The sequence below is a fragment of the Diaporthe citri genome (assembly GCF_014595645.1).
Source record: "Diaporthe citri strain NFHF-8-4 chromosome Unknown scaffold_3, whole genome shotgun sequence".
NCBI lineage: Eukaryota > Fungi > Ascomycota > Sordariomycetes > Diaporthales > Diaporthaceae > Diaporthe > Diaporthe citri.
In genome coordinates, this window is record NW_025064848.1 from 1,884,731 (window position 1) to 1,910,090 (window position 25,360).

A 25,360-nucleotide genomic window follows, 5' to 3' on the forward strand; every position below is an offset into this window, starting at 1 on the left:
CGAATCTCACCTTGCGAGAGCAGTCACCACTATGCCACTGTCTGGTTGGTTCTCTTCCGGTTCTGTCGATAAGCACACGACGCATTGGCAAGACACCGATCGCGAGTCTCGAAAACATACGACTTCTATCGCCTAGCCATGTTCGCATCGCATCGTTAACAGATCCCTCGATAGAATCTATATCCGAACCTCGGTTCGACCCAGAGCCTTCCGAATCTGCGACAGACCACTGAAGTAGGGAAACCGCCGGGCAGGCGTGGACCTTCTAAACAACCAGAAGCGTGTCAGGCGCTGGTTCGTCAAGCAGCGGGGGCATTGACTGGTCTTTTCTGGCGCAATTCTCATTCTATTTACTCCGTTTCATGCAGTTTGTCACCGCGGGCTTGGGACGTGCGCCTTCGTCAGCACCGCCGGCCACGGGACCCCGGCGATCGACCGAGCGCTGGCGGCGAAGGGAGCCCGGCCCCCGGGGGGTGGGTGGGACGCGCAAAGCGCCCGCGCCCAGCTCGCGCTGGTGAGTTGGCGGAGAGTGCTAGATCGCTTGCTTACTGTCGTGAAGACCAGGGACACGTTGCGATGACAGGTCCACAAGCTGTAGTCCTAGCGGTTGCCGGGCGAGCAATTCAACGCTCGCCGGACTGCCGTGCGCTGCATGAATTTGACGCTAAAGAGATGTTAAGCTTCCGCGGTGCTGGCATCGTCATCCTGCTCGTAGTGGACGGCTTGGCCCGTTGTCGGCGCTCTGGCAGGTATGCGTTGGCGAACTACTCCTGCGGCAGTGCCTGAGTGCTGGCAGGGCATGGGCATCAGCTAGTATTGAAAGTCAGTTGCCTGTGTTATCACAGAGCAAGAGCGTAGTCGCTCGCAGCTTACCGCTTGCTGCACTCGAGCAGGCTGATACGCGGGCTCCAGAACGGAACCCGTCTTGACTGGTTTGGCATCGCTCAACCTGCTGTTAGATGCACATTAACAACTCTGTAATCGGCTTTCCTACGATCTGGAAAACTGATGCCAAAGTCATGAGGGAATGTCCGCCTGAAGCCAAGGGCTGTATTGGGTTTGGCCAACGAGCAGACGTTGCAGGGCCCTGAAATTAGACGTTAGAGACAAGTTGTCTCGAGTAAACGAGTGTGAGTGTTCAATTTCCATATCTCAACACATGGTGTCTTTTGATGAACATCAGAGACCAGGGAAGCAGGAGCTGGTCTTGAGGACGCTGGCAAGAAATAGACTGGTTACTCACTTCGCCCATCAACGCATGCCATAAATCATGATTTGAGGAGAGGACAGGGCTCCGGTATAGCACATGAGCTTGTGATCGTCCGTACCCAATACCATCCTCGAATCTTGCGAGTGACTGAATCATAACGCATACGTCCCCTGGTCCCTCGATTCACTTTATCGCCACCTGATCTCATGTATCAAGAGCTGTCCAGCACCAGCAACTTCAGGCCAAATCCGACCAAAGACAGGCACACAGCATTATACACCCATAACTCATAAGACTCGCCCTCCTTCACACCCCACCTCACCTAAACCTCCCCCCTCTCGATAATACCATCAACCCTCCCAATCCCGCGGAAGTCCCCTAGCTCCTGACAAAGGTCCCGCCCCGCGCGGCACGCCGCATAGAACGCCCTCTCCGGGTCCCCATCCCACTCGGCGGCGTCGTAGAGAACCACGGCCTCGGCGCACTCGACCAGCAGGGCAATGCGGCGCGCCCCGCCGGCCTCGGCCCCCAGCACGTCCTCGCGGTCGCGGCGCGCCCGGCGCCAGATGAGCTCGCAGATGCGCGACGTGTTCTGGAGCAGCGAGTCCGTGGGCGCCGGGATGGGGCAGGCCTGCGGCTGCTGCCGTCGGCCCTGGGTACCACCGTCCTCGCTCGCGTCCTCGTCTTCCCGCAGGCCGCGCATGTACTCCAGGCCGCTGTTGTCGCTAAGTGCCCGCCTGGTCTGTCGTCGTTGGAGCGAGTAAGGCGAGCCCCGGGCGCCGGCGCGGTCGCGTATACGCCTGGTCGGTCCTGCTAGCCCCGATGATGTTGTCAGGATTTCGCGCCCATGGCGGAGCTCCCAATTTACGCGTAGCGACTCGAGGTATCGATGCGTGGCGGCGAGGCAGGTGTTGTGGACCTCAACGACGGCCTCCTCCAGGGGCCTTGCCGGGCCGCCGTGGTCCGCATGGAAGGCCGTGGAAGATGATGCCATGGAGGTGCTGTCGTAGGGGTAGACGGTGGAGCTGGCATCCTCGTCATCGCCTGAAATGGAGGCGGGCTCGCCTTCTTCGTTGGCCGCGAGGAGGGGCCGCACAGTAGTAAGTTCTCGGGGTTGCTGGCCGGCGTCGCTCACGTCGCTGTTTGATGGGACTCGAATAGTGTTGCGTCCAAGGCCATGGTGTTGGACAAGGATTTGGACAGGCCCGACCGTGGTTTCCCGTGGAGTAAGCATCAGGGAGACGGGCCTTTCTGCAAAAGCAGGAGCATTCTCGGGGCTTAAAAAATATTGCGGAGGCGGTGTGATGTAGGTCGGAGGCTCGGAGAGCTGTCGGGCTCGTTCTGGGCTAGACAAGCCGTGACTATGCTCGTGAGTATGCACATGGCTGCCGACATAGTGTTGGAGTGAGCCGTAGCCCGTCGAGGGCATGTGATCATTTTCGTCTGATAAATTTTCCATATGCTGTCTCGGTGGCTCCCATTCTCGATGATCATGGAAGGGGATCGCAGTTCGAGGAGAGACCCTTTCATCTGATAGACATGCCGCGCAGTTGTTGATGTACCGACGAGATGACGCCGGCGCTGAGAAGCCTTGGAAATGGCTGAATGGAGGAACAAGTCGAGGAAGTGGCTGTTCCGCAGGGGCAAGGTGGGGGAGCACGTCGAATACTTCGGGACCTTCAGACTGGCGGTTGGCATAGAAGCGTGCGCTGGGTGAGTGTGTTCGGTTCGTTCTGGTGTCCATGGCTCCGCTCGCCTAGACAAATCGGATCTGGACAATCGAGTTTTCAGACGGATTGCTCAACCGTACCTGGAATTAATTCAGCAATGCAAATGCCAACATAAATACACAGAAACTGCTGCGCAGTCAGGGCAGCAATGACCAGTCATATTGGAAACATGAAAAGGCAGGATGATCGCATGCGCCGCTATGGAGTCAGTGCTGAGACCACATGAGGCTGAGGCAAATTCTGATAAAAGAACGAGTACAAAGGTACCGAGTGTTTTATCGACTCTTGATTGTGATCTCCATTGTAAGCTAATCTAGGTATGCCAGATGACGACCCTTCCGTCAACTCCGGTTGCTTGATATGAATGTTAGCACTCAGACACGCCATCGAAAGGGGCTATGGTGGGTGGACTCACAGCTGAACTTGCTGACAGAGCCTCCAGAAGACTCATACGGACGGATCATTGTTATGGTGTTTTGGTGGACGGTGGAGAGTTTCGTGTCATCCTTTGCCTTGCCCTTCAGATCCATCTGCTTGAACATGTTCAAAGCAGATTCTTCCCGGTCGTCACCCAGACCCGGCCTGCCCTTGGATTCCAGGGTTCCAGCCAGTCGCCAGCCCGTCTCGCCGCCCTGGAAGCGAAAGGCCTCGCAGTCGTAACCAGCAGCAATGATCTCGGCCTCACTGGACCAGATCAAGCTCTGGAAAGGAAGCAACTGGGTGGTGACGCTGAGGACTGCCTTCGGGGGCTGGTCGGGAGCGCTGGGGTAGACAACAGTGACGCTGCTGTCGTGGGCAGCGAAGGCCAGCGCATCGCCGCTGGGAGAGAATGCGACAGAGTGGACCCATCCAGCGGAGTTGTTGAGGAATTCTCCGCAGACGGTGTTGAAGGGTAGCCTCTCGCCCCAGGCGCTCGGCTCGGGCCGTTGGTCCACTGACTTGATGAAACTCGAGAAGACTCGGGCGTGAGCGTCGGTGGAGCCAGCGGCGAGCAGCACAGAGTTGGGGTGCCATGCAACCGAGGTGATAGTGCTCCGGATGGGCTTCTTGAGGTGCTTGGACACCCACCAGTCGTTCTCTTCCTCGAAGTAGCAGACAGCAATCACACGGTCGCCGGAGCCGACAGCGAACTTGGTCTCCGAAGGGGACCAACGCACGAAGGTGGCAGCCCGGTTGATTCGAAGCAGTACAAGGGTTGGCTTGTAGCCCTGAGGCGAAGGCTCCCACACGAGTGCGTTCCGGTCTGTGTTCCAAGTCAGCGCGGTCTACTCGTCACATTGACAGAATGTTGTGCAAATTGAACCGACCCTGAGAGCACGACACAATGCGGCCGGAGTTGGGAGCAATGTCGAGGCTGGTGACAGTCTTGTCATGCCCCTTGAGCTCATCCTGCAGCCTGAAGGCATTTCCAGCCTTGCCGTACAGCTCCACGGTCGAGTCTCGTGCGATGGCCAAGGATCGGTCGGCGGAGAAGGAGTGGTCGGCGATGGGGTTGTGGAAGAGGTGGTGGACCTCGGGCGCAGCCATCTTGATGTTGGTAGTTCAGACTACGTGATAGGAGTAGCTCTCTACTATCACGATGATTCAATGTGTTGTTTACGTTGGTAACATGGGACCTGAAGAGGTGTCTTGCTGTCAGGGGAAGGGCGATTGGGGGGGCAGTGGAAGGAAGCTCCCCTGAGTGAAGTGGATGGTGGGGGCGCGGCACGTCACTCTCCGTGGGGTGCATAACCCCGATAATGAGATAAGGGGAGCTGCAGGCTACAGCGCTCCGTCTGCCCAGCTCCAAAAATTGCTGATGGAGCTTAACGCGACACGCGAACAGACCAGACTGGTTTCGCCCTTTGGATATTCGCCCGACTTTGATTGTTCTACCACCGGGACGGCATTTATCCATTCTCTCCAACTCAATCTCTGATCGGCCGTGTAGTCAATCACCACCGGTTGCAAGCATGGGCCCAGCTACCGCGAAGGCAGCACCACCAGGCTCGGGCATTCCGCCCAAGCCCCAGTCGATCCCTCCCAACCAGACACTCTACGTGCGCGGCATCCCGTCGGCCAAGATCCAGAAGGAGGACCTGAGGACAGCACTCTACCTGCTCTTCTCAACTTACGGGCCAGTCCTCGATGTCGTCGCGCTCAAGACCCAGAGCATGAGAGGCCAGGCGCATATTGTCTACCGTGACATACAAACCGCGACACAGGCTATGAGGGCATTGGATGGATTCAATTTCCTGGGATACGAGATGGTTTGTTGTCCTCCTGCTATCTATGGCCTGTCTACCCTGGGGTATCATACTAATTTGTGCAATAGAAAGTAGCGTACGCCAAGTCCAAGTCAAATGTCGTTGCGAAACTCGACGGGACCTTCAAAATCCCAACATCCGCCAACCAACAGGCGGAGATGACCGACCTGCAGCAAAGCATATTCAACGCACCACCTCCTGGCTCAGCTGCACCGGCTGCTCCACCCGCGCCGTCAGGACTACCCACAAAACCACCCGCAGCGGCCGGCCAGACGACGGCGAACGCAGACGATGCAGAGAACAGAGGGCAGAAGCGGCCACGGGAGGAGGAGGAGGAGGAAGAAGAAGAGGACAGCGATGTGGCGATGGAGGAGGACAGCGACGACGACTGATAGCGTATTGTGTGACCGATCGGGAACGTCGCATGGCAGGGTCGCAGGCCAGAGTTCGCAGGGTGCGGCAGTGGCTCACTCCAAGGCCATTTCTTTCGGCACCCAAAGGCCAACACAGCCCCCGACAAGGCCTAACCACACCATGAGGTAATTCTCTTTGGAGCAGTCGAAGTTCGACAGCTGATCGCCGAGGAGACATGGATGGACGAAGAAGCTGGGGACACCCGTGAGAGGGTGATGCTGTTTCTCGGTGTGTTAGCATGACGGACACCTGGATACCGAAAGAACCAATAATTGACTTATTAGCAGCAACAAGCACCCACATCCGCTGATATTCCACCGATACCACCTAGTTTACGGAGGCCGTGCTTATACTGGTCTGGAACCAGACGGCGGAAGACGGTGTCGATGTTGAAGGCCGGCTCGTCTGCTGGTAGCCCATGCAGACTGAACCAGAGGCAAGGTACTCGATATGTTGGGTGAAGATGAATCTCATACGTGACATATCCAAAGTCGGGTGGCTTTTGCACCTGGTGTATAGCGGCCTGAGTTTATATAAGCATCAGACTTGCAATCGGAACAACTGCGGTCATACTGAATCCGCCTGCTCTGCCTCCGCCATCTCATGGTCCTGTGTGCTAGTCAAATCCTTGTCTCCTTCGCCGAACGAGAAGTTGTCCAGATATGAAGACAAGTCCCCATCATCAAGCTCCCCATCCAGCGGCCGGATGATCTGTGCGTATGTTGCGTACTCGGCAGACGTGGAGAAAGAGACGTCAAGCGCCCTGCAGATTCCCAGCTTCCACCTGCGCCTCACAGGACCCAGAGTCGCTTGGGTGTAACGGCGATCGATGTGGTGGCAGACCTCTGCGAACTCGTCGGCATCCAGGTGTGGGTAGTTCTTGAAGTCTGCGCCGACCTTCTGTGCCGCCGCCATCTCCTCTCGTTCCGAGATCGTCTGGACTTTGACGACGTGGGGTTGACTGCGGCTCAAAAGTCTATCGGCGAGGACATGATCCACATGAGATGAAAGCATATTTGCGGTGAGTTGTGTGGCACCCGCCTGGCGACGCCCTGTCCGACCCCTGGCAAGCCGGAGTGCCGAGGCCGGGCTGCAAGGGCCTGCCGAGACTGGAGGCCCTGCGGCTCGGGGGACAGCTGTCCAACTAGATGCCGTGCCTGGGCATACCCGCCGTAGTGAAATGCACGCGTGAACCGCCCTACCCAACCTGCGGAATTCGAGCCGGCAATCCCGGCGCTGATCTGTTCTCTTTCGCTCCCTTGCCTTGGAGCCGCAGTCAGGCACTAGACCACATTCCTAGGTGGGCAGTCTAGATACATAACAGACCACTGCTTCTCTCATTACTACATAGCAGGTGTCTTGACAGTCCCTGCCGGGAGAGCTGCCCACTTCCCCCCTGCATTGGAAGCTCCAAAGTTTCAAGTCAAGCTCTTTCTTTGCCTCCTACCCACATTTGTGTGTCTGCTTTGACTTCATGTCCAAGAATAGTAGCCAGGCCCCCCTGGACTGCTATGTGGACAGATTGAGTGCCCGCGTCACGGAACCCTCCCGATGAACAACAACCTCCGCGACCCCTTCAACCTGCGAAGGAACCTCATCAGCAACCGCGCCCCGACTGCCGCAGCCGCGCTGACCCAGCTCAACCTCCTGCGCGCGACCGCCACCGAGGTCGCCACTCAGGTCACCGAGAAGGTCCAAGAGACTGCGGCCGAGGCCATCGAGCGCGGCAGGCAGGCCGTCGAGGACCTCAACACCAACCTGCGCGAGCGGGAACTGCGCGAACAGCAGGCCGCCGGCAAGAAAGACGAGGATATGTCGTTCGCGGTCCCGAAAAATGTCCCCTCCTTTAACAACCCCCAGCGAGCCCTAGAGGACCGAGTGTGGGGATCGACCGGTGTGACGGCGAGGACGGCCGGGCAACGTGGTGGGGCGGTTGGAGGGATAGTAGGCGAGGGCCTCGGAAAGGTCGAAAACTTCCTGAATCCGAACAGGAACTCGCTCCCCTTGTACAAGGACAAGCCCTACGGATACCCTGCCAGCCACCGAAAGAGGCCCTTCTACCGGCGCAAGACCTGCATGGCTATCGCACTCTTCCTCGTGGTCCTGGTGGCCTACTGGTTCGGCATCTTCGGCGAGGAGCCGTACGACAGGCTGCCCTCGCTGAAGACGGCGGACTGGCTGAGGGCGGATGAGAAGGCGGCAGCGAAGGGCAGGGTTGACTGGCTGGAGCGAAGACAAAGGGTGGTCGAGGCCTTCGAGCTGAGTTGGGATGCGTACGAGCGGTACGGCTGGGGTACGTACCAAGTCCCTCAGCCAAGAGCGGATGTTGAAATGGGCGGGCGCAGTCTAACTGATATGGATCAACTCCAGGCTATGACGAATACCACCCGATATCGAAGAGCGGAAAACACATGGCAAAGAAGGGCCTGGGCTGGATCATAGTCGACGCACTCGATACGATGATACTCATGAACCTGACCAGTCGCCTTACCCACGCGAGGGAGTGGATATCAACAACCCTCACCTACGACCAGGACCAGGATGTGAATACTTTTGAGACCACCATTCGGATGATGGGTGGCCTGCTGTCCGCGCATTACCTATCGACCGAGTTCCCCGAGCTGGCGGCAATATCAGACGACGATGAAGGGGCACCAGGGGAGGACCTCTACCTTGAGAAGGCAAAGGACCTAGCGGACCGCCTGATTCCAGCGTTCGACTCGGAATCCGGAGTCCCTTACGCGAGTGTAAACCTGGGCAAGTTCGAAGGTCTGCCGTCCCACGACGACGGTGGCGCTTCATCGACTGCCGAGGCCGCCACCCTGCAGCTGGAATTCAAGTACCTGGCAAAGTTGACAGGTGAGAAGATGTTCTGGGACAAGGCCGAGAAAGTCATGCAGGTTCTCGATGACAACGGTCCCAAGGACGGTCTTGTCCCGATCTACGTGTACGCCAACACCGGCAAATTCCGCGGCAATAACATCCGCCTGGGGAGCCGCGGCGACTCCTACTACGAATATCTCATCAAGCAATATCTGCAGACCAACAAGGGAGAGCCCATCTACCTGGACATGTGGGAGCAGGCACTCCAGGGCGTACGGAAGAATCTCGTCACGTACACCGAGCACTCGCAGTTCACCATCATCGGCGAGAAGGTCAACGGCGTCGACGGCGAGCTCAGTCCGAAGATGGACCACCTCGTGTGCTTCATGCCAGGGACCATCGCCCTGGGCGCGACGGACGGCCTGACGGAGGCCGAGGCCAGGAAGCTGCCGTCGTGGAACGCGCAGAAGGAGAAGGACATGCAGCTCGCGCGCGAGCTGATGCAGACGTGCTGGGGTACGTACAAGGCCATGGCGACGGGGCTGGCTGCGGAGATCACGTATTTCAAGATTGCGTCGCCGCCTCCCCCGGAGGAAAAGGCGCACCGGGCGCCGGAGGAGTTCGACCCGGACCCGGAGGCTGCGTGGCGCAAGGACTTTGTCATCAAGAGCCAGGACACGCACAACCTGCAGCGGCCCGAGACGGTGGAATCGCTCTTCTACATGTGGCGGATCACGGGCGACCAGCGGTACCGCGACTGGGGGTGGGAGATGTTCAAGAGCTTCATGAACCACACGGCGGTGGCTGAGGGCGGCGGGTTCACGTCGCTGTCCAACGCCAACGTGGTGCCGCCCACGACGCGCGACAACATGGAGAGCTTCTGGCTGGCCGAGACGCTCAAGTACTTCTTCCTGCTCTTCTCGCCCGACGACCTGCTGCCGCTCGACAAGATCGTCATCAATACCGAGGCGCACCCGCTGCCGAGGTTCGACATGGGCCCGATGTTCTCGACCGGCTGGAAGAGGAAGCCACGGGACGCTGACGGGCACATCCTGGAGACGAGGGAGGAGGCCAAGGCTGAGGAGGCCAAGAAGGACTAAATGGTTGTACCACTTGTACCAGTCTATAATGCATTACACAACCAAGTTTAAAACATTGGGCGGCGTTTATACAAAAAGTAATCTCAGCAGCATATTAAATCGTTTCTGTGTCAGCATGTATGAAACCTTCATCGACCGTTTTCCTTGCACGTTGTATTGCGATGGCAACGTGCAGATGCCCTCTTATGTTGCACTACAGAGGAAAATGCATGCACCCACACCTCTGCGTGTAGTTTGGCCCTTGTATGGTAACTTCCTGGATTCCAACATTTTACACATACCATCGATCATGTACCGGCTCCTCAACTTCATCACTAGTCGTGCCGAACGAGATATGACCAACCTGGTCATAGGAGCCGCTGTACTGGCTGCTCCACCCCAGTGACATTTTTACCACACCCCACCTCAGTCTGCTTTGTGCAATCTTCTTCAGTCTCGCGTCCTCTTCGTGATTTTCCAAGTCATTCCTCGCCGGCGAAAGTAAGGCCAATTCGGTTTCACTGTCATTGAAAGCCTCGGGCATATCCAAGTCCATCCGGCCCTCAAGCTTCCGGGAGATGTCCGATTCCGAATCAGGTCTGCTGAGAGTCGGAACGTGGCAGGAGGCTGACATAGCGAACGAATTGCAGCCCACAGAGTTTCCAAACCCGACCAAAGGTTTCTGGCTCCAAATCGATGGCAGCATGAAACCAACAAGTAAACCGAGCGCTAGTATGGCCAGTGTGATAATGGAATAACCGACGGAGACTGTAGACCCCGGTGGAAGGTTTGAATCAGAATATGTCGAGTCTTTTTCCGAGCCCCCGAGGTGCTGAAAGTAGTTCCCTTGAGAGATGAAGACATATATCGTATTAGACATGAGCCAATGAAGGAATGCGCTGGCTATAATGAGGGGAATGCTGTATCGATACGGAAGCTGTGATCTGTAAGTCGAACGCTGGAGGCCTTTCGCGTCAGTCACTCGCAAATATCAGTGTCGAGTGGTCCTTAAAGCCCATGCTCTTCCTACAACTAGTCGCGTGAATGTGTTGTTGTAAATCACATGCACTGTAGAAGGCGCGAGCTGCGGTGAGTTGGCGATGAGGACCGCGTTCAAAAGTGAGGTGCCGGAGTTTGTGAGAGGATTCGAAGAGTTTGTACCGAAGCCCCCGCGTCTATAAGTTTGGAAGTCAGTTGATGTAGATGTAAACGGTAATTACCGTTGCTCACCCACGGGCGGAGCAGGCTCAATATACTTACATGCCCCCGGCTCCGATTCCAATTATAAACATCAGAGCCACCGCGCCCACCAGTGTGAAAACCATGATTGCCAGAAGGAAGAGCCACTCTGACCAGGGAACTGTAGTGCCTAATTTTCTCTTCCGCTGTCGATATTTCCGTGGACCTGGTTGGGGAGCTCCGCAGAAGTAACTCATTCGAATCTCTCCTTGGCTAATAAGGCTCATTCCCATCGTATGTGTATCGGGTTTCGATATAAAGGAATTGACAGCGTCGCCTGGGGTGGTGAGTGGGTTCTGGGTTCTTAAACGGCAGTAAACCCAGACGCAGAGTATCGCCTTCAAAATTGCGCACCCTGTGACACAAACGAGCAAGGTAGTAGATAATGCGACTTTGCACGATTCCTGGACCGGCCGAGCAAGGCAGTAGTCGATATTGAGATCGTTTTGTTTGGGGTTGTAAATAGAAGAACTGTTCCAGTCGGCATACTGGTATCTGTTGTATCCTTTTGACCGCACGACAAAGCAGTCTTCGGTCGAGTTGATTTGTTTGTAATTTGAGGCGTCATTTTCGTACCCTTGGTCCCCTGGTCGCAATTCAAAGCAGCTCGAGGTCGAGTTGATTGGAAAGAACGGCACCACCCATTCTTTAGTAGCGTTGCTGCCACCCAAAGCCCACCTGCAAGAATTGCCACAGATGGTCTGGCCATTTCCAGAGTATGCAGACATCGCACACTTGCCGTAAAACCAGAGAGAATTGTGTTCGGGCTCCGATGTGTCATCAGGGACATGAGCGTCCCAAAATGAACCCTGCTCCATATTCAAACTCCAGACATGCGATCTTGGCCAGCCTTCCGTATCAGAAACCACAATGATCACGTCGCTGTAAGTTGAGAGTCCGCTGCAGGTCAGATACTCCTGTTTACAGGCCTCTTTACTGATTCGCCTCCAAGTGCTACCATTTTGGGCAGTGGCTACTATTTTCTCGTTGATGGCTGAGTTGTTGTCCCGGTACTCTGTCAAGCCGACGAAGTCTCCATATCCGGCCCAAAGATCTGGAGACCATGTGGAGGTCTTTATATTAGCATCATAGATAGTGAGACCCCCGGAATTTAAAAGACTAGCTCCAGGGGTAAAGTAGTTGCCGCCGTGAAGGAATTGCTCCGAGACTATAGCCAAATCGTATTGTGAGAGCCTATACGATGCTTCGAAGATAGCACTGTTGAATAGGAGATGAATGGGAACAGATGATATGAGAAAACCCAGCCATGCTATTGTCTTGAATGGAGAGAGTCGGAGGATGTTGCGCCAGGAAAGGACACCGATTTCAAGCCACGAACCCCTTGCATGGCTCTGATCAACCTCTTCCCGAGAAGGAGCATTTAGAACTTGCATGAACATATTGGATGAAGCAAGTATGGCGGTGGACAGAGTGTTGATGATGATATGTAGTGTTGCGTTCAATGCTGATGCTCCAGTGATGCCGCATGCCCCGGTGAAAAATACGAGGAGAGGCTTATTCAATCCCCCAGCCTTAATTAAAGCTATCGCGGAGAGGATGGTCAAGAGAACGGAGACGATGGCTATCAGGACCGTGTTGACGAGCGCCGCAGTTCGCCATCCCCCGGGAAGAAGCGGATCGACGTGGAACCTAAACCATTGCTTGAAGGGCCTTAAAATGCGACCGAGCCACTCAGCTTCCCTCATGGTCGACTACTGAGGAGAAATCGTTGAGTGATTGATCTTGACAGATTTTGAAGGGCGGAATGTGATGACGTGTGTTGGTAGGTCTCTCGTACGTACGATAATCATATGGGAAGCAATTATGTATTAATGTTGTTCTATCTTAGTTTTAAGAGGCTATATGCCTTGGAGGGGATAACTAAAGTAGCTTTTTAAATGCAAGGGTTATATTTGCTAATATTTATAGTTTTTCTTTTCTTTTAATAAGTATATATAATCTTTATTATAATTAATAATTCTTATTATAATTAGCCTTAAAATTATAATTTATTATATATTAAGTATATATAACTTTTATTATAAAAAAGCATTATTAAAAAAGCTTAAAATTATAATTTATAAGTTTTAAAGTAAGTTTTAATAATCTTTATTATTATATTACTCTTTTAACTTATAATTATTATTATTATATTATTTTTTAAATATTATATTTATTATTTTTAATACTTAGTTTTTAAGATTGCTTTTTTATGGAAATTATTAACTTTTATATAATGGCCTTAATTTTAAATTTTTTCTTTATAAGAAAAGTTAATGCTTATAAAGTTAATGCTAAATTCTTTAACTTATATTTATTTTTATTATATATCTTTATAATATAAATATTATTATTTTTATCTTTATTTTTATTATTAAAATATACTTAATATTGCTTTAAATTAATTTCCTTTAATTACTTTTTATTTTTTTAAAATTAAATATTATAAGCAACTTAATTATTTATTATTTCCTTTTCTTACTTTTTATTATTCTTTTTAATTTCCTTAATAATTATCTTTTGCTTAAGTTATTTAAATAATAGCGTATATTTTTTAATAAGTTTCTTTATATATAAGCTTTATATATATTTATTAATAATTTAATATAAAAAGTTTTAAAGCTAGGTTAATATAGTAATTTAATTCTTTAATAATTAAATCTTTTTAATTTAATATATATAAAAAATACTTAAGATTAAAATTCTTATTAAGTTATTTATTATGGAAATTATAATGATTTAGCATTTAAAATGGTAATTGCCTTAATGGTTTTTATTATTAAGGATGTTATATAATTTTATATTAAGAGTTTTAATACTTTTAATATAAATATATAGCTTTTTAATTATATTATTAAAAGATATTTACTTATTTTAATATTAAAAGTTATTAATAATTTAAATAATAATTATTATAGTAATATTATTTAAAAAAAGTGTTTTAGCTTAAGTTATAATTATAATCTTTAGCTTATTAATTTTAATAATTCCTTAAAAGTTTATCTTAATAAATAGCTTGCTTTTTTTAATGCTTAGCATAAAAGTAAAATTAAAGATAATCTTTATAATCTTTATTAAGGTTTTATTAGCTTAGTTTTAATTATCTTTATTATTAGCAATGATTAAATTGCTATTAATATTAAGCGGATAAGAGTTATTATCATTAATATCCTTATTAATATTCATTAAATAAGCATTATTAGTAACAACCTTGCTATAGGAATTAGCAAGATTAATAAGCTTATCTTTATCCTTATTAATTAAGGCAATTTTAGCCCTTCTTATAGCCTTAGTAATAATTCTAATCTTTATTTTATTGCTTAATAAGAATATAGTTATAATGTTTATTTTATTAATTGGGGTTATAGTTGCAATGTTTGCAAGGGAATTTTAATTTTATTTAAGGGTTGCGATAGGGCTACCTTTAGCATTGATTATATTAATAGCAGCTATAGCGATAATTGCATTAAGTGTGTTTTTAGCGCGGGGAGTAAATGCAATATTTGTTAAATAATTCTTGCTATTATTATCCTTATAAGGCATGTTAATAAAAGTGTTAAATAACTTTTATAAGTTATTATTAATATTTTCCATTATAATAAAAAGAAAAAGATTTTATAAGAATTTAATAGTTAAAATGAATATTTATAATGCAAAACTTTATAATTATTATATAATAATTATTAATTTATTCTTTAATTATAAGAAAAGTTAATAAGTTATAAATAAATTTAATAAAAGTTAGTTTTAATATTATTATTAATAAATAATAGCGAAAGATAATAATAAAAATAAGATTAACTTTAAAATAATAATTATTAATAATATTAATAATTATAAGGTTATCCTTATATATAATAAGGTATTAAAAAGGTTTTAATTAAAATATAAAAGATTAAAGTTTATATTAAGAGTTTAAGTTTAAAAGGTATAAGGTTTTATAACTAGCGGCGATAAGGTTAAAAGGAAAAGGTGCTAATAATAAGTTGCTTCTTTTTTAATAGGAAGAGGTTATTTTAAGTTTCTTAACTAACCTATTTACTTATATATAAAGCTTATTATTATTAATAAGCTTTTATAATGCAGTATTTAAAATTAATTTTATTATTGCATTAATAGGGTTGTCTTTTTTATTTATTTACCTTACTTTAGTAATTTCTTTTATTTTATATAACTTTTATAGTAATATAATATTAATTATAAAGCGCTTTTTCTTTATTATTCTTAGCTTTATAAGGCATTTATATAAGTTATATAAGTTTATATAAATAATTAAAGATATATTTAATAATAAGAGTTATTTTATGGCTATCTTAATTATTATAGCTAGGAAGATTTTAATATTTACTTTATTTACTATATTATAAATTTTGCTTGCTAATATGCTTTAAATAATATATTTATACTTTATTAATAATTAATAAAAAATATTGCTTATTATTATAAATTTCTTAGTTTCTTTATAAGTTTTATTTGCAAGAATAATAATATATTTAAGTTAAAATATTAAGTTTTAATTATTTATAAATAATTTATTTATAAATATAAAAAGTTTCGCTATTTTAAGATTTAAAGGCATATACTTAATTCTTTATATAGCATTATTTATTTATTATAATAATTATATATTTAAGCTTTTATAATTTTATACCTTTAAGTTTTATATTTATATAATTATTAAAAGATTATATAAAGTTTTTAATTAATAAATTAAAGCTATATATGCTCCTTAAGCTCTTTATTTAAGGTATTTTTAAGGAGCGTTTTTAATTATTATATTAATAATTATAAGTTTATTAGCTTATCTTTTTTAATAAGTAGTAATTAAGCTAGTAATATTTATAGTTATGCAAGCCTTATTATAATTTATTAAGTTTTTAGGCATTAGCTTTTATTTTAGTTTTTTTTATAATTTTATAGCTTTTATCTTAGTTTTTTTTTATTTTAAAATTTTAATATAAATAAAATTAATATATTATTTATTTATATATTTATTATTTTAAAGAGTTATATAAGCTTTATAATTATTAAATAAGAATTATATATAAAGTAATTTATTTTAAGCTTTTATTAATAATGTTTTTAATATATATTAAATTAATAAATATTAAATTTTACTATGCTATATAAAGGTTGGATAATATAAATAATTATGCTTAAAGGGTATTTATTTTTTAATTCCTTTAATAGCTTTATAAGAATTATTTTATATAATTTTAACTTTACTTAAGGGTAGGCTTAAGTAATATCTTAAAGTATAAAAATTATGCCTTTTTTTTAAATTAATAAAGGGGTAAGTATAAGAATTATTTATTAGCTTATTCTTTAAATAATTAGGCTTTATATTAAGATTAATCTCTTTTTATTATTATTATAACTTTAAATAATAAATTAAAATTTTTTATAAGGTTTTATAATTTTACCTTTTACCTTTTATATTATATAGGACTTAAAGAGATAATATTTACTATATTACTTTATTAATTATTTCTTAATTTAAAAGATATCTTTAATAATAAGGTTATTAATTTTTATTTTATTAAACTTTTTAAATAATAAGCTTAGTATTATAATAATTCCGTTTTATCTTAGTTTAATCGCTAAGTTATAATTTTTATTTTCTTTCTTTAAGATATATAATATAATAATACAGTCTTTTATTTTTAATAATAATGGTTGCATAATAAGTTGCATTTAAGGTTTTATAGCTAGGTTTTTTACTTATAAGGGTTGCATTTCCTTATTATTATCTTAGTAATATAATTAAATAATTATTAACTTAAATATTGCGGCTTTATTTAACATATTTAAGGTTATATTATAGCTATTTATAGCAATAACCTTATATAAACCCTTTTATTCTTTTCTCTCTTTTTATATATAAACTTTGCATTACAATAAATATTTTATATTAAAAATAGGTTTAACCTTAATATTTAATATGTTTTGTACTTATTATTTAGCTATGGTTTTTTATAATATTTTTATGGTTTTTAAAATAGCTTTTACTTGCTTTTATATTAATAATAATAATAGTAATTTATATAATACTTATAAGTAAGCACTAAAAATTAAAAGCATAAGGATTAATTTATTTAATTTAATAATATTATTAATAGCTTTTATAGCTATTTACAAGATAGCATTATTATTTATGCTATTATATAATTTAATATATAAGATTTTATATACTTATTTAAGGGCTTAATGATATTTCTTAACTTTCTTAATAAATTAATATATCTTTATAAGGACTTATTTATATTTAATTCTTATTATTTATGCTTTTTAACGGAATTTTAAGGATATAAAGTTTATTCTTGCATTATATTTAATAATATTTAATAATTCTTAATATATATTAATTTAAAGCATTTACAGTATTTGCTATATAATTTTTACAAATATAAATTTTAAAAACTTTACTTTTTAAAAAGCTATAGCTTAATTTATAATATAAAGAATTAAGCATTTACTTAAATACATTATATTAATTAAGATTTTATAGTTAAATTTATAATTATTATATAATATAAACTTAAAATGCTTAAGCATAAATTTATTTATTTAATAATAATAACATATCTTTTTAATCTTTGCTATTGCTTATTTATTAATATTTAAATTACTAGCTTTTTTAAGCATTTAATATAATTAATTTATTAATAAATATTTAAAGCAATAATAAAGTTTCTTTATTTCTATCTTTAAAAAAAAATACATAGCATTAATAATTTAATTTAAAAAAAACTATAAATAACCTTATTTTCTAAGTATTAATATAATAATTACATTATTAAAGGAAACCATTTTATTTATAATATTATTATAATATATTTAAAGCCTATTTATATTTACTAAGTAAAGCAGGAATAAGGTTTATACCTAAATAATATAAAAGTTAATATAATTAACTAAAGTAAAAACTTCCATTATGCTAAGCAAATTAATAATTATTTTATCATTAAATTTAACTTTAGCTTTTCTTATAATAATTATATTAATTTAATACTTTAAGTCTTTTTATTATAATATAAGAAATTGCTTATATTTAACTATAAATATTAATAATGCTTTTATATTTAATAAGATTCCTTAAAAATAAGTTTAATTATATTTATTCTTTAAGATAAATTAATTAATTATAATAATTATCTTTATTTAAAAAATATTATTTTTAGTAATTTAATATATAAATACTTTATTAACTAAAAAATTAATATTTACATAATAAATTTCTTTATTAAGTTTTACCTTTATAATATAAGCATTATCATTATAATTATTATCTTAATTTTATTTATCTTTATATTTATAAAATTTATCTTTATTATTTATTTTATATCCTTTAAACTTACTTAAAAAAGTATTAAAATTATTATTATAACCTTTATATTTATATTATATTAAGTAGCTTCTTTTTATTAAATATTGCTTATTAGCTAAATATTTAATTAATTAGCATTTCTTCTTCTTATAAATATAATATCTTTTCTTTTAAAGTTATCCTTTTCCTTCTTTATAAGTATTATTACTTTAAGCTTTATAATTAATGCCATAAGATTTTAACTGCTATTAGCGGGTGCAGGGAATTACATAAGAAATGGTACCGCGCTAAATTCCGGCTAACTATAAAAAGCTAGCTTTTATGCTTATTTTAAATATTCTTTTAAGAAATCAACTTTTCTTTTTTCTTATATATTTAATGCTTTAATTAAGCTTTTCTTATTTTTAAGAATTTTTAAAATATTTATCTTTTCCCTTTCTTTAATTCTCTTTTATTTTTATCTTCCCTCTTTATTACGTTAAAGCTCTTCCTTAAATTATCCTTAAGAAAATTTAGTAAAACTTATCCCTTATTATTTAAATAGCTTATTTTTATTAATAATTTAGCTTAGGCATAATTTTAATCTTATATATCTTTAATTAATAATAAGAAAAATAAAAAGTTAATTATAAGCTAATTATTTATTAATTTTATTTCTTTTTATTTTTATATTAAATATTGCTAAATTATTTTATATATTAGCTTAAAGCTTTAATTAAAGCTTATATTTATCTTTAACTTATTATAAAAAAAAGTTAAATATAATTAAACTTATAATAATATTATAAATACCTTAAAATTATTTTTTAATTTTAAAATACCTCTTATGCTTTTAATATTTAAATAAAATACTATCTTAGCTATATATTAATATATTATTAAGCTTTAAACTTATTTTAAATTTCTTACTAAAAACTATACTTAAAATATAATAATAATATAAACTTAAAATTAAAATAATAAATTTAAACTTTATAAATATTACTTAATATTAATTAAAAGTACTTTAAATTCTTAATTAATATTTATTATTATTATTGCAACCTTAAGTTTAAAGTAAAGAAGGTTATAATGTAAAATTAAAATACTTATTTTACTTACTTATAAATTTAATAAGTAGCATTATATTATATATTCTTATATTAATTAAATTATATAAAAAACTTAAACTTAAAATATAATTTTATTTAAGCTTTAATTAAACTTAAATTTAATTTACTAAAGGTTTAATATAATATTAATAAATAATGCATTAAATATAAATTTAAAAGGCTTTCTTTATTATAACCTTATAATTCTTATTTCTTAATAAAATATCCTTTTATTAAGTTTATTTTATTTATTATATTTATTAATATCTTTATCTTTTAAACTTTAATTTAAGTATTTTATAATAATATTAAAAATAAATTTTTTAAAAATAATTACTTTAATTAAAGATATTATTACTTTTAAGTTTCTTTATTTTATTATTATTTTAATAAAAATTACTATAATATATATATTATACTCTTAAGTTTAAAATCTTTTTAAACTTACTTTTATTTTAAAAGTATCTTAAAACCTTAAAAATTATTTATTTTCTTTTACTTAAAGCTAAAAAAGGAATCCTAAAAAACTTATTAAGGAAAAAGGGAGATTTAATCCTACTTACTATTAATTAAAGCATTAGCTTTGCTTTAATTAAATCCTATAATTTATTATTAATAATAAATTAAAAACTTAAATTAATATTTTAAAAATCTTACTTTTCATTAATATAATAATTTTATTATAAATAGCTTTATTTATAATTTATAATTTAAATACTTTAAAGTTTAATAAAATTAATATTATTAAGGTTTTAAATAGCTTTAAAATTATTATTTATTAATTCTTTTATTTAAATAATTAAATCTTAAAATTACTTAAGTAATATTATATTATTTTAAACTTAATAAAAATAATTAAAAGCATTATTATTAAATAATTTATTTAAAAAGATTAAAAGAAAAAGCTTCTTACCTTTTATAAGTTTAATAATTAAACTTATTATATAAATTTAACTATAATTATTAAAAATATTATTTATAATAATCCTTATAATAACTTAAAAATATAAAAAGAAAAGATTGCAAAATATAATTAAAAACTTAATAATATAAATAATATTTCTTTTATTATAACTTAGCCTTTTTATAAAGCGCTTTTATTATATTAAAAAAAAAGTAATTAATAAAAAAAAGGATTATTTATAAGTTAATAAGAAATATTTTTTAATTAAATTTTAAGCATATTTTATTAAAAGTTATTAATTAAGAATTTAAATATTTTAAGTAAAATAAGTATTTATTTATATAAAATAATTTTAATTAAAATCTATTTAATTTAAAAAAACTAAATTTCCTTTAAAAAAGCTAAAATAATTTTAATTTTTTAAATTACCTTTAAAATAAAAACTTATAAGCTTAATAATTTTTATTTAAATTTAATTATATTAATATTATTAAAAAATATAATTAAGATTTATAAAATATAAATAAACTTATTAAAAGGTTTATAAAGTTAAAACTTAACTTAATTAAATTTAAAGATAAATTTAAGTTATTTTAATAAAATATTAAAGCTTTTTCTTATAATAAATAATAAAGTAATCTTAAAATAATTAAATTAAGAATTATAAATTTTATTTAACAGCCTTTAATAAAACTTAATTAAAGTAATCTTAATAATAATAAGGTATAAATTATAATTTTAATACTTTTCTTTAAAAAAAATAGGTTACTTAAAGTTTACTATAGCTATACTTTTTAAGATTATAATATATATTAATATAATAAGCTTAAGCAACTTTCTTTAAATGATTTATTAATAGCTTTTAAGCTAAAGGAGTTATTAATATTTCTTAGCTTATTTAAAAATGCTTAAGCTAGCCTTTTAAAGTATTTAAACTTTATTTATATTTAATTATATTATAATTAAAATAGCTATAATTTAAAAAGATATATTTATAATTAATTAAAGTTTTTATTTAAGAAAGGAAGGTTTAATTTACCTTATATAATTAAATATTATAAGCTTATTAAGGTAAATTCTTTATTTAAAAAAAAGGCTTTATTAAGAACTTTAAAAGTAATTTAAAAGCTTAATAATTAAAAAAAAATTAACTTAATCTTAATATTTATAAATTCTATAAATTATATAATTTATATTAAAGAAAAGCTTATAATTATAAATAATAATAAGCTTTTTTAAATAAATATTATTATAATTAAGAAAAAGTATATAGCTAAAAATATTAAAAATTAAAATAAAGTTATAAGAATTATAAAAGTTAATTATACTTAACTTAAAGATTTTAAAAAGGCAGAAAATAATTAATCTTAAATTATTAATAATAAGTTATAATTAAGAAATAAAAAAAAGATAGGAAAAAGGAAAAATTTATTTATTAATTAAGATTAAACTTAAAAAAAAAACATTAAGTTTCCTATAATAAAAACAAACTTAATAAATATAATAAACCTAAAATTAAAGAAATATATTTAATAACTTTTATTACCTAAGGAAAAAGCAGCCTAAGTAATTTTAGCTATAATTATTAAAATAAGTATTATAAACATCTTAATGCTTAGCAATATTAATTTAACCTTAATTAAGCATTTATTAATAATATAATTTAAGATATATATTTTATTAAAGGTACCTTTTAAGCTAATATATCTTAAGAATTATGCTAAAAACCTATCTTTTAAAGTTAATATAATTACTTTCTTAAGAAATAATACTAAGGCTAATACTTTAATTAATTTATTATAAATTATTTAATATTAAGTTAACTTTATTATTATATTTATTATAAATATAATAAATTAAAAATATTTTAATTTAGCTTATTTAATAATTTATATAAAAATAAATAATTACTTTTTATAGCTTACTTTTTTAAATATTAAAGCTAAAATAAATCTCTTATCTTTATTATATTATAAATATAATAAACTTTTATATACTTTGCTTAATAATATAAACTTAATAATATATAATAAAAATTCCTTATCTTTAATTAAAATTATAAAAAAATAAATTTATATTAATTTAAATAAAATTAAAGCTATATTCTTTATTATTAATAATAAGGCTCTTAATATTTTATATTATATTTTTTTAAAAATACCCTTTTTCTTAAATATAAACTTAATATTTAAATAATTAAAGAAATACTTTTATACTTATTTTACTTTTAGCAATATTAAGGTAATATATAATTTAAAATAAAAAAATTAAAAGCCCTTTAAAATAACTCTTTTTAAAAAAGCTTAGGTTCCTTAAAAGTATTTATTAACTTTTAAAAGCATTTCTTTATTTTCTTTAAGCCTTAATTAAAGCTTAATATTAATTAATATATTAATAATACTAACCTATTTTAATATTAAAATAAAAAAAGATAAAAAGGTTTTAAATATTTTTTTAAATAAGGATATAAAAAGTTTAATTTTTATATTTATAAAAAACTTTTAAGCTAAAGTTTAAAAAATCTATTAAGTTAAAGAAAAAAGTTAATAAATATTAACTTATATTTATAATGCTTATTTATAAAAAAGAATTATATATATTAAAAAATAAGTTAATAAGATTCCTTTTGCTTTAATAATTATTAAATTAATTAATAAAACCTTTTAACCTTTAATTAAAATTCTTTATAAGCAAGTAAGTATTAAAGTTTATCTTATAAATAATTATTCTTTTAATAATATTATTTTTAAAAGTATAATTAATTAAAAACCTATTTATAAAAAAAAAGTAAAACTAATTATAAATAAAAATTATAAAAGTAAATATAATGCTTAAATTTAGCTTAAGTTTTCTTTAATTAATAAGGAATTAAAACTAATACTTAATTAATTAAATACTCTTTTATAAAAAAATTATAACTCCTTTTTAAAGCAAGAAAAAAAAATATTTACTTATTTACTCTTTAATTAAGAAAAATCTTTAATATAAAATTAATCTTATATTACTTAAATTAATATTAATATAACGTTATTATAATTTATTTAAATAATTCCTTATAAAGCATATTAAGTAAAGATAATTTAGCTTTTAAAAGCCTTAAGGGAAATAATTATTAAAATGCTTAAAAATTAATAAGCTAATAAAGTTATTAAGGAATTTTATACTGCTTATAAAAATTAATAATTTCTTATAAAAAAGAAAAACTTTAATTATTAACTTATTAATAATATCTTAAAAGCTAATAAAGTTATAATTAAAAATGCTTTTATTTTGCTATTAATAAATAAATTTATTAAGGAATTTATAATATATAAAATATTATCTTTTTTTAACTTTTTCTTAAAATATAATTAAATTAAGCTAAATAAGAAAAGCTAAGATATTATAACCTTTTTTACTTTAATTAAATTATTTTAATAATATAGCCTACTTATAAAAGCTATAAATTCCATTACTTAATTTATATAATATATAATTTAAATCTTTTATAACTTAATTTCTATAATATATAAACTCTTTCTTAATAATATTATAATTAAGGATTTAAAAATAAATTATAAAAATAAAAAAGTACTTACCTTATTAAAGGTTTAAAAATATATAGCTAAGTATATTAAGAACCTTAATAATATTCTTTATAATTTTAAGCTAATTAAAGGAGTAATTAATGCTGCTAAATTAAAATAATATAAGTAATAAGTTAATATTATTAGCTATACTTATAAAATACTTAATTAATTTTTATTAAATAAAAAAATTATTAAAATTAATAAGTAAAATACTTATAAAAATATAATTAAGCTTAAATCCTTTTTAAGCTTATTAAACTTTTATAAAGCATAAATGCCTTTTTATAAGATTATTGCTAAGCCATTATTTAACCTTTTAAAAAAGGGTATGCCTTATTAATAAATCTTAAACTATTAAAAAGCTATAAATGCTTTTAAAGTTATAATTACTTTAAAGTTATACTTAATTAATATTAATTATTTTAATAATAAAATTATTTTTATAATAAATATAAATCTTAAGGAATAAAGTGCATGCCTTATATAAATTAAAGATAAATTACAATACTTAGTTTAATATAAAAGTAATATTTAAATAAGGGCTGAAAAGCTATATAATGCAATAAAATAAGAATGCAAAGCTATTTTATATGCAATTAAGTGCTTATGCTTTTATATTTATAACATTTACTTTACTTTAAAAATAAATTTAAATATTTTAATTTAATAATTAAAGGGATTTACCTTAAATATATTAAGTGCTTATATTATAAGGTAATTAGCTATAATTAAAATATATAATTTCATTATTTATTATATTAAAAGTTTTAAAAATATTATTATAAATATACTTTTTAAAAAGCTATTAAGGCTATTAAATAAAGCAAATTATAAATTTAAAGGAAATATTAAGAATTAATATAATGCTTTCCTTAATTAATTATCTTAACCTTAATTATTTAATTAAGAATTATTATTACTTAATAATTATTTTTAATTAAAAGAATTACTTAAAATTACTTAATATCTTTATTATAAAACCTATTTTAAAAACTTAATACTATAATAGCAATTATTCTTTTATAAAAAGGCTTATTATTTCTTTATTTATAAAGAAACTTTTTAAAAATAACTTAAAAAGAATTTATTATAATAGTAAGTTATTAATAACCCTAATTAAAGGTAAGAAATTATTAAGAATTATTATGCTTCTCTTAGGCATTATAAAAGGAACGCTACTTATTTTTAAATTCAAGCTATGTATTATTAAAAAGAAATATACGTTAATATTAAAAAAGCTATTTTTAGCTATCCTTATTACAATAAATAAGATACTTAAATTTATAATAATAAAATTATTTTAATTATATTAAATTAATTACTTATTAAGATTTATATTAATATTTAATATTTGCTTTTTAATTAAGGATATAATAAGCTAGTTAAAGAATAATATAACTTAATAAGATAAATTAAAGCTATGTTTTTTAAAGTAATTAATTTAAAAAGCATTAAAAAGTTCTTTATTTAAAAATTCCTTCTTAAATAAGGGCTTTTAATAAAGATAATAATAAATAAGGGATAAAAGAATATAAGTTAATTTACTTAATATCTTTTAATAATTAAAATTAAAAAGATTATAATCTTAGCATATAACCTTTATATTAATAATATTATTAAATATAGGTATTTTATTATTATAATTATTATTAAGAAGATGCTTAATAAAGAGATTAAAGGCTAAGTATAAATCTTATTTTATACTTTCTTTATTAATTAAACTTTACT

General features: G+C 34.7%; 6 protein-coding genes across 6 annotated transcripts; 2 read left to right on the plus strand and 4 right to left on the minus strand.

Moving 5' to 3' along the window:
• Positions 1 to 1,532: 1,532 nt before the first annotated feature.
• INS49_008137 (uncharacterized protein) lies at positions 1,533 to 2,954 on the minus strand (the record flags this gene model as incomplete). Its single annotated transcript, XM_043168882.1, has 1 exon — positions 1,533 to 2,954. The coding sequence occupies one exon, from the start codon at positions 2,952 to 2,954 to the stop codon at positions 1,533 to 1,535; it is 1,422 nt and encodes a 473-aa protein (XP_043026562.1).
• Positions 2,955 to 3,253: 299 nt separating this feature from the next.
• On the minus strand, positions 3,254 to 4,467 carry INS49_008138 (uncharacterized protein; the record flags this gene model as incomplete). The annotated part of the gene is made up of 3 exons (XM_043168883.1): positions 3,254 to 3,294; positions 3,356 to 4,183; positions 4,248 to 4,467. 3 exons carry the CDS (start codon positions 4,465 to 4,467, stop codon positions 3,254 to 3,256), a joined length of 1,089 nt encoding a protein of 362 aa, XP_043026563.1.
• Positions 4,468 to 4,892: 425 nt separating this feature from the next.
• INS49_008139 (uncharacterized protein) lies at positions 4,893 to 5,578 on the plus strand (the record flags this gene model as incomplete). Its single annotated transcript, XM_043168884.1, has 2 exons — positions 4,893 to 5,189; positions 5,255 to 5,578. The coding sequence occupies 2 exons, from the start codon at positions 4,893 to 4,895 to the stop codon at positions 5,576 to 5,578; spliced, it is 621 nt and encodes a 206-aa protein (XP_043026564.1).
• Positions 5,579 to 5,653: 75 nt separating this feature from the next.
• INS49_008140 (uncharacterized protein) lies at positions 5,654 to 6,614 on the minus strand (the record flags this gene model as incomplete). The annotated part of the gene is made up of 3 exons (XM_043168885.1): positions 5,654 to 5,818; positions 5,902 to 6,123; positions 6,174 to 6,614. 3 exons carry the CDS (start codon positions 6,612 to 6,614, stop codon positions 5,654 to 5,656), a joined length of 828 nt encoding a protein of 275 aa, XP_043026565.1.
• Positions 6,615 to 7,151: 537 nt separating this feature from the next.
• Positions 7,152 to 9,523, plus strand: INS49_008141 (uncharacterized protein; the record flags this gene model as incomplete). Its single annotated transcript, XM_043168886.1, has 2 exons — positions 7,152 to 7,893; positions 7,971 to 9,523. The coding sequence occupies 2 exons, from the start codon at positions 7,152 to 7,154 to the stop codon at positions 9,521 to 9,523; spliced, it is 2,295 nt and encodes a 764-aa protein (XP_043026566.1).
• Positions 9,524 to 9,794: 271 nt separating this feature from the next.
• INS49_008142 (uncharacterized protein) lies at positions 9,795 to 10,827 on the minus strand (the record flags this gene model as incomplete). Its single annotated transcript, XM_043168887.1, has 3 exons — positions 9,795 to 10,460; positions 10,533 to 10,677; positions 10,763 to 10,827. 3 exons carry the CDS (start codon positions 10,825 to 10,827, stop codon positions 9,795 to 9,797), a joined length of 876 nt encoding a protein of 291 aa, XP_043026567.1.
• Positions 10,828 to 25,360: the final 14,533 nt, after the last annotated feature.